General features: G+C 37.8%; 1 protein-coding gene across 1 annotated transcript; it reads right to left on the bottom strand.

The window, feature by feature from the left end:
* Positions 1 to 8,471: 8,471 nt before the first annotated feature.
* LOC146313530 (major histocompatibility complex class I-related protein 1-like) lies at positions 8,472 to 14,618 on the bottom strand. Its single transcript, XM_084739951.1, has 4 exons — positions 14,279 to 14,618; positions 12,774 to 13,052; positions 11,813 to 12,115; positions 8,472 to 8,587 (listed from the first exon to the last, which is right to left on the bottom strand). The coding sequence occupies exons 1-4, from the start codon at positions 14,616 to 14,618 to the stop codon at positions 8,472 to 8,474; spliced, it is 1,038 nt and encodes a 345-aa protein (XP_084596077.1).
* Positions 14,619 to 14,821: the final 203 nt, after the last annotated feature.

Genomic DNA, 14,821 nt, shown 5'->3' on the forward strand with positions numbered 1-14,821 from the left:
CAAAACTTGTTTAACCTGCTTCTATTTTTTCGTTCCTTTTCCTCTTGGCTCACAGATTAGAGGTGCAGATTGTGTTGAAACAGTTGAAAGCCTGTCAGGTTACCATCATCTGACTTTCACCAAAGTCTGACTGAGGAAATTTAAAATCTTTTAAACAGAAACAGCTGAAACACCGACTTACTGTGACTGATCTCATCTGTACAATAAAGGAGTGTTTTGTCAGGAATCCTCTGTGAGAATATTAACTGCTCATCTTATATTCATAATACTTAAACTATAGTCACAAACAGGCTGTGGGACTAATAGATTACAGGTAATGTGATTACACAAAGAGGACACAAAACATATAACCAGTCCATTACAGGTACAGAAAAAAAGACATTTCATAAAAATGGGGATTATCAAATGGATTATAAAATGCATTATAAAATAAAGAATGACAGACAATCCACAGAGTGCACACATTACATCACTTCACGAGTCACATTTCCACTCTGGTCTCAGTAAAACCTGCTAATCTTACAGTTGTCAACTCATTATCATGAACTCTAGTGAAAACTTCTTCTCTGGGTGTAAAGTTCATCATTATTTTGTCCTTAAAGCAGAACAACATCACAGTACAGAGACAGACACATTTAAATCAACATTTACTGATCAGACCAGTAATGTTAGCTACACAGAAATCCAGTTAGCTAGACAACCTTTCAGATACGGGTGGGTTGATTCATCAAAGTAATCAATGTCGATTATGGATTTCTATCGTGTGCGTCAACGTGTCACTGTGACCTGCTGCTCTTGTTCAGAACGTGGGTTCACCTGGAGAACCAGCTGCAGAGAACCTCACCGCGATCATCTAAAGTGTGGGAGTGTGGGCTCTCTTTAGCTCCTCAAACTGGACATGACTGATCACAGCAGGACAAACTGCTCCACACGAGAGCTGGAAGTGAAGCACAGAGCGACCTGTCCTCCTGCAGCAGCAGCAGTGAGACAGCAGCATCGTCCTGTTTACTTCCTGTCAGTGTCCAAGCTGATATATGAGGATCATCAACATGTGGAACACCTTGGCTGTTCTAGTGTTAATAGTCTAACTCTACAGTTCAGTCCTGTGTAGTTCTCAGTGTTTTCATGTTGTCAGGTTCCACTACTCTTACCCGAGGTATCACTCCCTGTGGTATGAGGAACTTTCCATGAATTGTGTCCCTGACCTGTCATTACAGGAAAGATTTGAAAAATCTACAGTTCAGTCCTGCGTAGTTCTCAGTGTTTTCATGTTTTCAGCAGCTATGTTCTAACATGTAGAACATGTTCAGAAGAAAAACTCTCTTTTTCCTTTTCACAGACTTTAAATCCTTCACTTACTGAAGCAAACAGCAGATACTCTGCAGTATAACCCAACCTCATGTCTACATTGTTTCTGTGACGCTACATTTGCCAAACTGGCTTGATAACTTCATATGAATTCCAGGAGCACAAACACCATCACTGTCTGTCTGTTTACAGTACTCTTACCCAAGTCGCCGTTCCCTGTGGTATGAGGAACTTTTCATGAATTATGTCTCCTGACCTGTCTCACTAAACTAAAGAACATGACTTCAATAATAAATCACAACTGTCTACAGAAGCCTGTAATTTTTAAATCATGAAATATCATTCACAGATTATCAAAAACACTCATTTAACATAGGTAAGATGCATATTAATGAAAAAAACATTTTATGAAAAATGCACACACAGTTACCAATTCAGTATCATGACCTCTAGTGAAAAATGCTTCACTGGCTTGAAATTTCACCATTCTTTTTCTTTAAACCAACCAACCAATCAATCAATAAATTGTCCACAAGAATGGAAGGAACAGCTGGAAATGCAAACTACTAAACCTAATTAACTAAACCTAATCATTTCATTCAGTCATTTTTTAATAAACAAATCTCTAAAATCTCTGATTTCAGCTTCTTAAATGTGAGTATTTTCTGGCTCTACTCTCTGACAGAAAACTCAGGATGTCATCTTGGGCCAAACAACTGTTGATTAAGAGAAAAAATTAATCAACCACCTAATTGATGATGAAAATAATTGTTAGGTACAGCTCTAAAAATATATTATTATTAACTATATTAGGCCAGACATTTTCACTTGGATTATGTCACTGATTACATTGTTTATTAAGTATTTAGTGACTGTGTTGGAATACATTTTTAAAGTGACCCTGCAAACCCTGATGTTAACTGACCTTCATCCTGACCCTGGTCTCATACAAACAGCAGACTGCTGCAACAACTCATTCTCATCATTAATCATCAATATTGTTAAAACTTTTATCATTTTAAAATTTTATGTCCAATGTTACATAACTTCACCCACAATTCATCATGAGAACCTCTCAGACAGTTTGTAGCATGTTGAGCTGCTCAGGATTAACAACATCTTCCTCTAGAGGGCGCTGCTACGTTACATTTCAGTCTACAACATCTGGTCAAAACTTCCTCTCAGCTGAAGCAGCTGGAGTGTGAAACTCTTTGGATTTCACAGGAGAGGCTCAGTGAATGGAAGTGATGAGATATTACATTATTTATTACAACAGTTTTCAAAAGGAGATCACATAACAGCCTAAATGTGAGTGATTTGGTTAAAGAGCTCATTCCTTTCTGTCTTGTTTTACTTTTCCTGTTTCTGTAGTGAATATTACTGATAAAATCTAATAAAACTTAAAATTATAGACAAAGCATAAGGCCTTGTTAGCCTGCTTGTTTAATCAGAAACCAGAGAGCTCAGCTGTTTTGTGTTTAATAATAATAATAATAATAATAATAATAATAATAATAATAATAATAATAATAATAATAATAATTTGACACTAAATATTTCTTCAAAAATAATTTTATTGATTTAAAAAGATGTTATTGCTCCTCCAGAGTCTATGATCAGAATCCATAGCAACAGTCTGCTATTCAGAAAAAAACAGACCTTATAATATTGTAATTGATCATTTAGAGTCTAGTATTTAACAAAGCTGTGTAATAAATACATTTAATTTTTAATTGGTGTTATTTCTGTGAGATAGACAGGAAACATCTGTGGCAGCTTCTCTAATCATTAAAGTTAATCATTAAAGAAAACACTGAAACACAACACACAGTAAAGAAATCACCTGGAGTCTGTTCTTAAATCAGAGAAAATAAATGGTTCAGGAGGAGGAAGGTGGATGATTTATGGACACAGACACATTCAGATGAACTCAGAGTCAATCTGCTCATCACTAAAAATCAACACAAATAAACTTCCTCTTTCATTACAAAAAGATACCAGTAACGTCATTTCAATTTTCCCTGAAACATTTAACTTAATAAATTATTTCTAATGTTCAAAATGCATCACATTCAGAGTTTTTCAATATAAACGCAGGTTCAAATTATCAATAAACATATTCTGCAGCTGATCAGGACACAGTCACAGTATAATGACTGAATGCAGGTTGTTTTTGTGGTGCAGGTGTTTGTTGAACAGGTAACAGGCTGCTGCTCTCACACTAATAATTGTGACTCATTATTAGTATTAACACACATGAACAGACACAAACTCCATCAGAAGTCTGTACAGATGTTAAAACTGACTGGCAGCTGATCCAGCTGTGTCTCCTGTCTCTGAAGACAGATATCCCATCCTGTCTCCTCACTGGTGTGAGGGACTAAGACACAAGTGAGGGACGCATGGATTCAATTTAAGAGACCTGGGATGTCCCCGTAGACAAGCAACAAATCAGACACAGGTGAAAAGGACAAAGACAGGAAATAAAGTCAGGACACATGAAGGAGGACCAAGACTAAAAATAAAACAGGAAATAACAAACAAAACATAAACAAATTATGATAATTCAAGTCTTTCAGTCTTTCTCAGGAGATTTTTACAATGAACTTGAAGTTTTGTCTTTCTTCACTTTCATTCTGTTTGGGGACATTCTGTCTTAAACACATGTTACATTTCTCCAGAGGACTTTTTGTTTTTCTCTGTTTTTAGTTTGAATAGGTGCAATAAAAAATCTTTGTTGTAGCTTAAGGTACAATATTTCATATAATAAAATGATTTAAAAAACAACAGTAAACTTAAATGATCAAACTGAATAAAATGTATCAGCAGCTACAGAGAGAATATAAAGAAACGTGCATGTGAACATTTAGAATTTACACTTCCAGAAGAAAAAAAACATGTCTTTTACAAATCAGAACCAAGTGTCTCTCATGAAGGAATAACAGTTTTGATGCCACAGTAACGTCATTGGAGCCCTTCTTCTAATCTTCATGAGGAACCTGTCAAGACAGATTAATAAATGAAAAGCTGAATAACTGATGAAGTATTTATTAGAGTTCATATTGGACATTATTTAACGCTACGCTGGCTATGAGACAAGTGATTATCTGCTTCTGACAGTGGTGGAAAGTAACTAAGTTCAAACTTAATCACTGTATTTATGTGATTGTTTAAGGTAATTAAAAAGTATTTATTATATATATATATTTATATTTATTTATTTATAAAGTATTTTTTACTTTATCCTACTTCATACTTCTATTCTACAACATTTCATTCAATTTTTGACTGCATAACAGCATCTATTGAAGACATATGTTTATGTTAGTGCACTGTCATGTTGACAGCATATTTAACCCTTTGATGCACAACATGGGTCTAAAGTGACCCGACTGAGTTTTTATTTGCTGTATCTTTGCAATTAATTAATTTTATTACTCAGCATTCCAGGTATTCCTCAATTAACTTGTTTTTGATCATAATTCATCCTTCTTGTATATTTTTCTTTTTTACATTTTGAATAAAAACACTTTTTATATCACTACCCCTCTAATGCGCAACATGGGTCTAAAATGACCCATATCCATTTCCCATGTTATTTCATGTATGGCTGAGTGTTTCTATGCTGAATGTTTATAATCTATGTATTTCATCATTTATTAATCCAACTATTCAGTAAATTTTAATTGTTTTATTTAGCACAAATCATCATATTAAGTGTTCTGTTCTTCCTTTATGAATAAGCATAGCTTTTGTCAGTCTTCATGAAGTTTTCACACATGGGTCAGAAATGACCCACATTTGTGTAACATACAGTATTTACTGTAGCCCACTGTGGAGAACTATTTGAAGACCTGAAACATGTAAGTCTTATTTTACAATAATTATCATCTTACCTGATAAGAAATTTGATGTGATAACTCTGCATAATTATTGATTATGTTTAAGGTAATTTGAAGACTAAGTAGCTCCATTTCTTGTCAGAAAGGGAAACATTTTCAATAGGCTACTGTTAGTTAGATGTTGACATTTGATGACTTGTGAAACATAAGTATATGACAATTGATAAGGGTTTAAGTTACCTTGAGAATTAGTCATACAGTCTATTAAATAAGTACATTAGACTACTTATCTCAGAAAGAATAATAACTAGCTTATTAGTTAGCTAGTTAGACTTGTCAAAGTAACTGCTGCTAGCTAGCTAGACTTGTGAAATATAACTGTATAATAATTGATAAGGTTTAAGTTACCTTGAGAAAAAGTACATTACTTGTCAGAGAGGAAAATATATTCAATACTATTAGCTATATTGTATTATAGCATATTATATTGTAGCTAGCAAGCTATCTTAGCTAGGACACCAAAATAAAGCTAAACTAGTGCGACAGTTGACAGATCCTGTCACTAGAAATGCCTCAAGATCATAATAAACCCTGGCTGCCCCACTATCAAGCTTGTCTCTGTATACTGATGATAATATTTTGTGCATTTGCTTTTCTATATTCAGATCATGGCTGTTCATCGAAAATCGTGGTCATTTGTGAGGGATGTAAGAATTGAAATGGCTGTTAGCAGTCTACTGTGATCAGATGTGTTACGTTCAGTGGTGGACAGTAGTGAAGTACATTTACTTGAGTACTGTACTTAAGTACATTTTCATGTATCTGTACTTTACTTGAGTATTTATTTTTTTGGAAACTTATTACTTTCACTCCACTACATTTCAAAGACAAATATTGTATTTTTGAGTCCACTACATTTGTAGGAAGGTTGTTGTTACTTTTTGACCGAGCACATCGTTGAAGTCAGCTGTTTCTTCTTTTCTTAAATGCAATTGGTCACATGCTGTGTTCCTCACAGAAAGAAACCAATCACAGTAGCTCCTCTCAAATGAGACTGATGTAAAAGCAGAAATACGTCCAGGCGCTCTGTAACAAGAACAAGCAAACTCTCCCTCTTTCATTCAAACAAAAAGCGGTAATGGTGACGGCAGGAGAAAGACAAAATTAAATCTCAAGATGTTATTATAATTATTCATTATTCCAGGTAGCTTAAAGTTAGCTTAAGTTAAGTTAAGTAGCTTAAGTTGGATTGTTTTTATCCGGGTGAAAAATACCACATAATTAATAAAAATACTGCTCCTGAAGACAGAAAGAAATCTCAGTTATTTAACAGACTTGGAGAACAACTTACAGTTGGCTTCAATCTAATTTTATGCAGTGATTTTAATACAGTTACATCAGAAAATGACAACAGCTGTCCTTTTAGTTTTTGATTGTATTTCTATGTTGAAGTTTTTATAGGTGTTTCTATAGACTTTGTGTAGCAGAGTGGTTCTACAAGCATCAGTGCATCATTAGATGGTTTCAGAGAGTTACAAGCTTCTGTAAATGCATCATGAAAACTGTGATCAGTTGTGTTTTATTGTATTTGGTCACAAATAAGATTACAATTGTTAAACTATTCAATATGTACTGTGAGCAGTTGTTATATTTTATTTGGTCACAAATCAGATGTTAAAATGGTTAAAATATCAACTGTTCAACTGTTATCAGAGGTATGTGTCTACAGAATGTCCATGTTTGTGTACGACAAAAAAACACATTTCAAATATAAAATGTACGATTATTTGGCCCAAAGCATTGCTAAAGTGATTAGTTGAAGCAAATTATTGTTATAATATGAAGTAATTTAATTCAAAATCACACTTGGATAAATGGGTCATTTTTGACCCATGTGGTGTAGTAATCCAAAATCTATTTTTATTCCTAAAATAATAAACAGACAATGGAAGCATTGACCTTGTACTAATCAAAAACAAGATATTAAAATTATAATTGGGACATTTAATAATAAAATAAATTGATTTTTAAAAAATACAGCAAAGAAACACTCACCCAGCCTGAAAACACATGGAAAATGAATGCGGGTCATTTTTGACCCATGTTGCGCATTAGAAGGGGTGTTCATATGTTGTGCATCAAAGGGTTAAAACCAACCTGTTCTCAACCCAACTCATCACACAAACAAAAAGTCACCACCCCTCAGCGTCTGATACTGAGGCAGAAGATGACGTATCTGACACAGTCAGAAAGACGTTTTTGACACGATGTGAAAGGGTTGCTTTGGTTTAGGTTTTGCCACCAAAACTGATCTGTATTGTAGGGGCACTGATTAGGTGTGGTTTGCGTGTGCAGCGGTGCCTCACTCCTGCGGTATTTAAGTTGCAGGTTGCAAACACTGCTTTCTCTCTCGCTCTCTGTGTGCTTTTAACCTGCAGGCCGAGGTCTCCCCTCGCATGCTGCAGTATTAAGACTGAGCTGAAGTTCCAGAGAGGCCGAAGAGTGATGCCAGCCTAGTTCATGGCAGCAGCCTGAAGCCAGCCATCAAGTAACTTTCTCATTGTCTACAAACTGTAAAATGGTCTATGCTGTAACTTTGTTTGTGTTTGTTGTTTGTTTTTCACCTCATGGTGGCAGCCATTTTGTTTCAAGCAGGAGTGGCGACCACTGATTTGGCTCCCTGTGTGGTTTCTGCTCGTCGCCCTGTGATTATGGCGACCTTTGTTGTGGAGGTGTTTACTGTTGTGTATGTGGCTCATGTGCATGTTGCTGTGTGAGACTGATAGTTTGATCTTATAGGAGGATACATGCAACAGTGTTGCCATCAGCCAGTTTCTAGTTTTTTCCGGAGGGACGGAGACATTTGGTTGGTTTCTGATGAGTTGGGAGTAAAAACAAGCTGTTGAAACAATGATGTACTCACTGTGATCAGTCAGGAGCTGAACTTGTGCCTGATGATGAGGAATCAGAGGCTAGAAGTGGAAAAGTAAGCAAAATTATTTAATTTGAAATGATATAAATATATATGAGAGGACAGGACTGGATGTGAATGATTGGTTACTAATGCTCACAGGAAAATAATACCAGTCACATTAAAGTCTTGATAATAGAACAATAAAATAAATATATTTTATTTTTCAGAAAGTAAAACTTACTCTTGCAGGTCTGAGTCCTGAAACACAGATGAGAGATTACAGTATTAAAAGTGAAAAACTCTACTGTGTTATCATGTCAGTGAAGTTACTGAACATCAGCCAGCTCACACTTTGACTTTTAAAACTTTGTTTCCTTTCAGGACAAATATATTTTTTCACTTTATTTTCACTCACCTTTATTGTTCCTTCTCCAGATGAAAAGTCCAATGATGCAGAGTGTCAGCAGCAGCAGTCCTACAGCAGCTCCAACAACAGCACCAACAGGAGACTCTGAAGGAGGAACTGGAACCAAAACACAACATTCACACTTTGTCTCCACCACTGGAAGGACATGAAGATGTTTGCTTTACAGCAGTGGTTCACAAATGTTATATTAATCTTTGCATTTCCAGTCAGTTGAACAGACGTTCTGATTTCCTTTAACTCTTAGATTTGCTTCAGTACAGAGATCTCAGAGATCAGAGTCTTGTTTCTTTCTCACACACTTGTGTGTTGTAGGGACGTCACTGCGTCTTCAGATATTATCAAGGACTTTGATCAGTGCTATGTTATCATCAGGGACAGGAGGGTTACTTTAAAAATGTATTCTGATACAGTTACTGTTTAAAGCTGCAAGCAGCATTGAATGGGCCCGAGTAGCACTGTGCATGGTAGGATATAATTTTTCTTAATTTTTTTTTTTTCATTAATATGCATCTTACCTATGGTAAACAAGTGTTATTGATAAACTGTGAATGATATTTTATTATTTTAGAATAACTACAGGCTTCTGTAGACACTGGATGCACTTCTCAAAATGACCTCTTGTGATTTATTATTGAAGTCATGTTCTTTTGTTTGGTAAGACAGGTCGAGAGTCATAATTCATGAAAAGTTCCTCATACCACAGGGAGTGATACCTCGGGTAAGAGTAGTGGAACCAGACAGACAGTGATGGTGTTTGTGCTCCTGGCATTCAGTTTTGGCATTCATATGAAGTTATCAAGCCAGTTTATCCAATGTAGCCTCACAGAAACAATGTAGACATAAGGTTGGGTTATACTGCAGAGTATCTGCTGTTTGCTTCAGTAAGTGAAGCATTTAAAGTCTGTGAAAAGGAAAAAGGGAGTTTTTCTTCTGAACATGTTCTACATGTTAGAACATAGCTGCTGAAAACATGAAAACACTGAGAACTACACAGGACTGAAATGTAGAGTTAGACTATTAACACTAGAACAGCCAAGATGGTCATTTTCACCTTTTTTAAATTTAGATGGTTATATAACTCTGTTAGATGATGCATGGTGTAAAGTTAACAGCAGTGATGCAGACGTCACTTCTAACATGAGGACGATCAAGAAACATGTAGAAAATGTGTCTTCAGTGACAGAAACATGTTCCACATGTTGATGATCCTCATATAGCAGCTTGGATACTGACAGGAAGTAAACAGGACGATGCTGCTGTCTCACTGCTGCTGCTGCAGGAGGACAGGTCGCTCTGTGCTTCACTTCCAGCTCTCGTGTGAAGCAGTTTGTCCTGCTGTGATCAGTCATGTCCAGTTTGAGGAGCTAAAGAGAGCCCACACTCCCACACTTTAGATGATCGTGGTGAGGTTCTCTGCAGCTGGTTCTCCAGGTGAACCCACGTTCTGAACAAGAGCAGCAGGTCACAGTGACATGTTGATGCATGTGATGGAAATCTATAATCGACATTGATTACTTTGATGAATCACCCCACCCGTATCTGAAAGGTTGTCTAGCTAACTGGATTTCTGTGTAGCTAACATTACTGGTCTGATCAGTAAATGTTGATTTAAATTAGACTAGATGTTGAGTCCCTGGATGATTTTCATAGCTGGAAGCAAAACTGTCTCTGTACTGTGATGTTGTTCTGCTTTAAGGACAAAATAATAATGAACTTTAAACCCAGAGAAGAATTTTTCACTAGAGGACATGATAATGAGTTGACAGCTGTAAGATTAGCAGGTTTCACTGAGACCAGAGTGGAGTTATGACTCGTGAAATGATGCAGCACACCAAACTCTAAAACATGTCATTTTCTGTCACCAGCAAGGGGCGCTATGACAATTATGGAATATTATCATGTACATGTGTTTGGGGCAGGACTATTATCAAGCATGTGAAGTTTGGTGCAGACTGGACCATTTATGCTAAAGTTACAGCAATTTTATAGCAAAATTCGCCACAATGCTACAGCCACGCCCATAAATGATAGCAAAATCTTTTAATAACTTTTGATCACAAAGTAGTCAAGATGGTAGCCAGTGATTCTGAAGCTGATCTGATCTGATCTGATCTGATCCTGTAGGAGGAGTTTGTTAAAATACAACATGTGGAAAACACCAAAACTGACCATGAAATTCAAAATGGCCAGCTTCTTGTAGGGTTTGGCCTATGGGTCCAAGAGACTTTTTTTGTGTGTCTGGGTGTGATACATGTGCCTACTGATTTTCGTGCATATCAGTAAAACGTGCTATGGGGGCTACTGTTGAGAGAGGGTGTGGCCAAGCCATTTAGCAACGCCCAACGACGAAATTCATATCATATGTTCAGGCCTGGACTGTTAAAAGTTTCAGGTAGATCCAACCACGTATCGGACTATGTATGCTTATGTCATAACAATTTTGTGTTTCATGGCGAGACATCAAATGCGCCACCATGCCACGGCCACGTCCTTTAACAATAGCATGATCTTTTAAGAACTTTTGATCACAAAGTAGTCTGGTTGGTACTCAGCGATTTTGAGGCCGTTCTGATTAATCCTGTAGGAGGAGTTCGTTAAAATACAACACGTGTGGGGCGCTTTTGGATAGCCCAGGTGGTAAAGCGTGCGCCCCATGTACGGAGGCTGTGAGTCCTCTGCAGCGGTCGTGGGTTCGACTCCCGCCCATGGCCCTTTGCTGCGTGTCATTCCCCCACTCTCTCTCCCCATTCTCTGTCACATCTTCAGCTGTCCTGTCATTAAAAGGCTTTGTTGTTAGGTTTATTGTTTGTCCAGCTGCTCCTTCCTTTGTTGTTCACAAGTGATTGATTTATTTAAAGACAAAAAATGGTGAAATTTCCACTCAATGAAGCTGGAATTTTTTTCATCAGAGGTCATGATAATGAATTGGTAACTGTGTGCTCACTGTGCATGGTCGTATATCGTTATTTATTTAAAATTGTAATCCTACTGATAATCCACAGTTATACTAAATATATCTGTAATCTGACTGCACCATTTTTATCTGTAACTGTAATGGAATACAGTTACCTTTATTTTGTATCCAGATTATATAATCCTGTTCCATGTAATCCATTACTCTCCACGCCTGGTTATCATAACTAACAGACATTAAGGCCAAAGTTGTAAAATGAGGCACCAGATTAATCCTGTTAGCCCGAGGTTAAAGATGAGAGATTAAGAGTTAACATCTGAATGACTCAAATGCTTTTGGACATAACCTCTGTAGTTCTGATCCAGGTCTAACTTCAGTGGACAAACAAAAACTGATACCAGTCTTACCCCAGTTGGTCCTGATCACGTCTTCGTCCAGTCTGGTGACGATGTCGTCCTTCATACCAGAGAGCTGAAACACACAGTCGTACCTCCTCCAGTCTTCAGGTGTGACTGATGAAAGGTTCAGGTCAACACTCATCTGGAAGGTTCCATCATGGTTGGGGAGGATCTCTCCGTGGTCCACGTCCTCATGAATCTCCTCTCCATCTTTCCTCCAGAACAGTGAGGATCTCTCAGGGTAGAAACCTGTAGCGTGGCAGCTGACTGAAGAGGAGGGAGTCTTCTGGAGGAGAGACACTGAGGGACGCTCTGCAGAGACACAGAGGGCACTACATAACAAGACATTTGCTCCACAACATCCACACTGTGTGTCTATAGACAGTGAAGGGAACTACACCACCACTAAACAAACTCACTGCAGTCAGAGAACAAAGATCAGCCTGTTTTTATGCTTCACAGCAAAGTAGTTCATCAGTGTCAATGTTCAGTACAACGATTTCTATAGACCTTTTTTGGGTTGACGTCATGATCATAAAAACAAAGTAAAAACTGGAGACAAATACAGAGTAGTAAGACATATAACACAGACCTTTCTTTCTACTAGACATGAAACTGTTCACAACAAGGTCTGTGGATTATCTTGAGTAAGCAGGTCATGATTTCTGGAAAGAAACACTGGCTTTGAATTTTTGAAAGGAATTTTTCCACAAGCCACTATACTGAAGAGAAGACAGACAACATCTCCAAAACTCTGAAACTCACACCATCAAAATCTAGATGGATCAATATCACCAGAAGCTAGGAGGGAAAATATGTATTTTTAATTTTGGGGTGAACTGTCCTTTAACTCCTGCTAACTGTGCTCTGACTATCACAGTCTCAGCTTTGATGGAACATAATGTTCAGTCTGAGCAGCTTATATGAACATTGTTGTGTCATGAAACAACATCAGGTCATGTGACTCTACCTGTTCTCTGTAGAGAGCTGTTGCCAAAGTTCAAATACCTCTTCAGCCACTCAGGACAAATGTGAGTGAGGTAATTCTTGTTGCGTTTTGCTCCAGCTTTCTCAGTATCCCATATCAGTTTGATTTCTTCAGCCTGTGGTTTCAGAGCGGCCCATGTCAACGTCTTCAGGTCCAATGATATGAAGTCTTCTCCATCATAACCAAACTGCAAAACGCCTTTAACATCTCCAGTCTCATCATCCCACTCACAGCCAAAGATCTCCTGTAAAACATGGACACCTGAGAGAGAGAGAGAGAGAGAGAGAGAGAGAGAGAGAGAGAGAGAGAGAGAGAGAGAGAGAGATTTCAGTTAGTTACAAGTTACAATGGCTTGTCCTGAATATCTTGTTTAGGGTTTTGAAGCTTCAGAAGTAATTTATCAAATTAATTCCAAGCTTCACTACAAAGGGAGGAGGGGTGGAGGCTTGTGAAACAGTGGTGGTGGTCTGAGAGTCAACAGAAGCAGCAGGGAGAACAAGTCATGATGCAGGTGCCTCGTCCTCTGCTCTCTGTTTTGTCGGCCTGCATCCTGCTGAAGCTGAAGCTGCTGCAGCAGATGAATACAGAACATTTGATGGGTAAACATTCACAAGCACGGATGGGGTGAGTTCCAACACTTTGTGAAAAACTATGCAGACAAATAGTCTTAGTACTTGGATGTGGATGTGCTAAAATAAATTACACTGAAGGGAGCCTCAGTGTGTGGACCTGTTTTTGATTTCAGTGCTGGTGGGGAAGACAGGTAACTGGGCTGGACGGGCTCTATCTTACACCCGGTGCAAAGCGCAGGTGCTGGTGGCTCAAGCGGATTTGCCACCTTCCTCCAGAGCAGTTGTCATTTTCACCACGTCAGCAAGATAGCAAATAAACCTGTGCCTAGTCTGTGTGGACATGGGTGGGAGGTCTAAAAATGAAGGTGTAGCCAGACGCATTTGGTATCTTGTGCACAGCACGTTGAGGTCGAAACCACTTCCTCCTTAGTCTGTGGTGCAGTCAGTCTGTCTGCACAAGATACCACATATAAGCATACCCACGTCTCAACAATCAAAAAGCACCTTTCGTTTATATTAACTCTAACGCTATATTAAATATTTGAATGGTTCTAACCTTTGTGTTTTTTAGAGTGAATATTCTAACATCATTTGTGTCCAGTCTTGACAGCACTACTATGATTCATACCTCCATACTTCCAGCCCCCTGCTCAGACCACTCATCTTCAAACTCAGCCTCATTTTGATCTCAACTACACACGTGTGAAGCTTTATGAAGCTTTATGACTGACCTCTTGCACAGTTGAGACACAAAACCTGTCCAGTGTCCACAGACATAAACACCTGACAAAATACTCAGAACATCTTCTGTGGTAGTTGGTGTCTCCAGGAACACATTTTGTCATGATGGTGCACACACACATCCAATGTCCACTATCATGGCTGCACAGTCAATATAACATAGAACAGACTTACCTCCAATTTGGTGGAAGCGCCGTTTGAAATCATTGATCCTGACTTTGAAGAAGTTTGGCTCATCTGTAAAACACTCATATTTGAACTGCTCCAACTGCTCAGCGTCTCCTTCTAATAATTTCTTTATCCAGTCCTGTTCTGGGTCGATTGTCTTTTTGTTGGTGTCACAGTAAAACACCGGAATTCCATCAACCTCTGCAGTTGCCATAAAGTCTGGGATGTTTGGGACTCCGGGAGATCCAGTTAAAGAAAAAATCAAGCTGTGTGTCACTGCAGGACAAACAAGGTTTATACAGTCAGTATAAATATATATCAACATCATCATCATCACGCTCATCATCAGGGCTGTGGTGATTAAAAAAATGTTGGATAAACTATAAAGTTCTTCAACAGCTGTCTCACATCATTATGAATAAAGTAGAAAAAGTAAAAACTTCAGTCACCCAAATTCAAGACAAATATCTGAGAATAAAACTGCTGAAACCAGCATTTATATCCTTAAAAATACATTACTTTCAGGGAAAAAACCAAAAGGAAATTTGC

Source organism: Lutjanus erythropterus, chromosome 16 (assembly GCF_056507025.1).
Source record: "Lutjanus erythropterus isolate fLutEry1 chromosome 16, fLutEry1.hap2, whole genome shotgun sequence".
In the NCBI taxonomy this organism is placed as follows: domain Eukaryota; kingdom Metazoa; phylum Chordata; class Actinopteri; order Lutjaniformes; family Lutjanidae; genus Lutjanus; species Lutjanus erythropterus.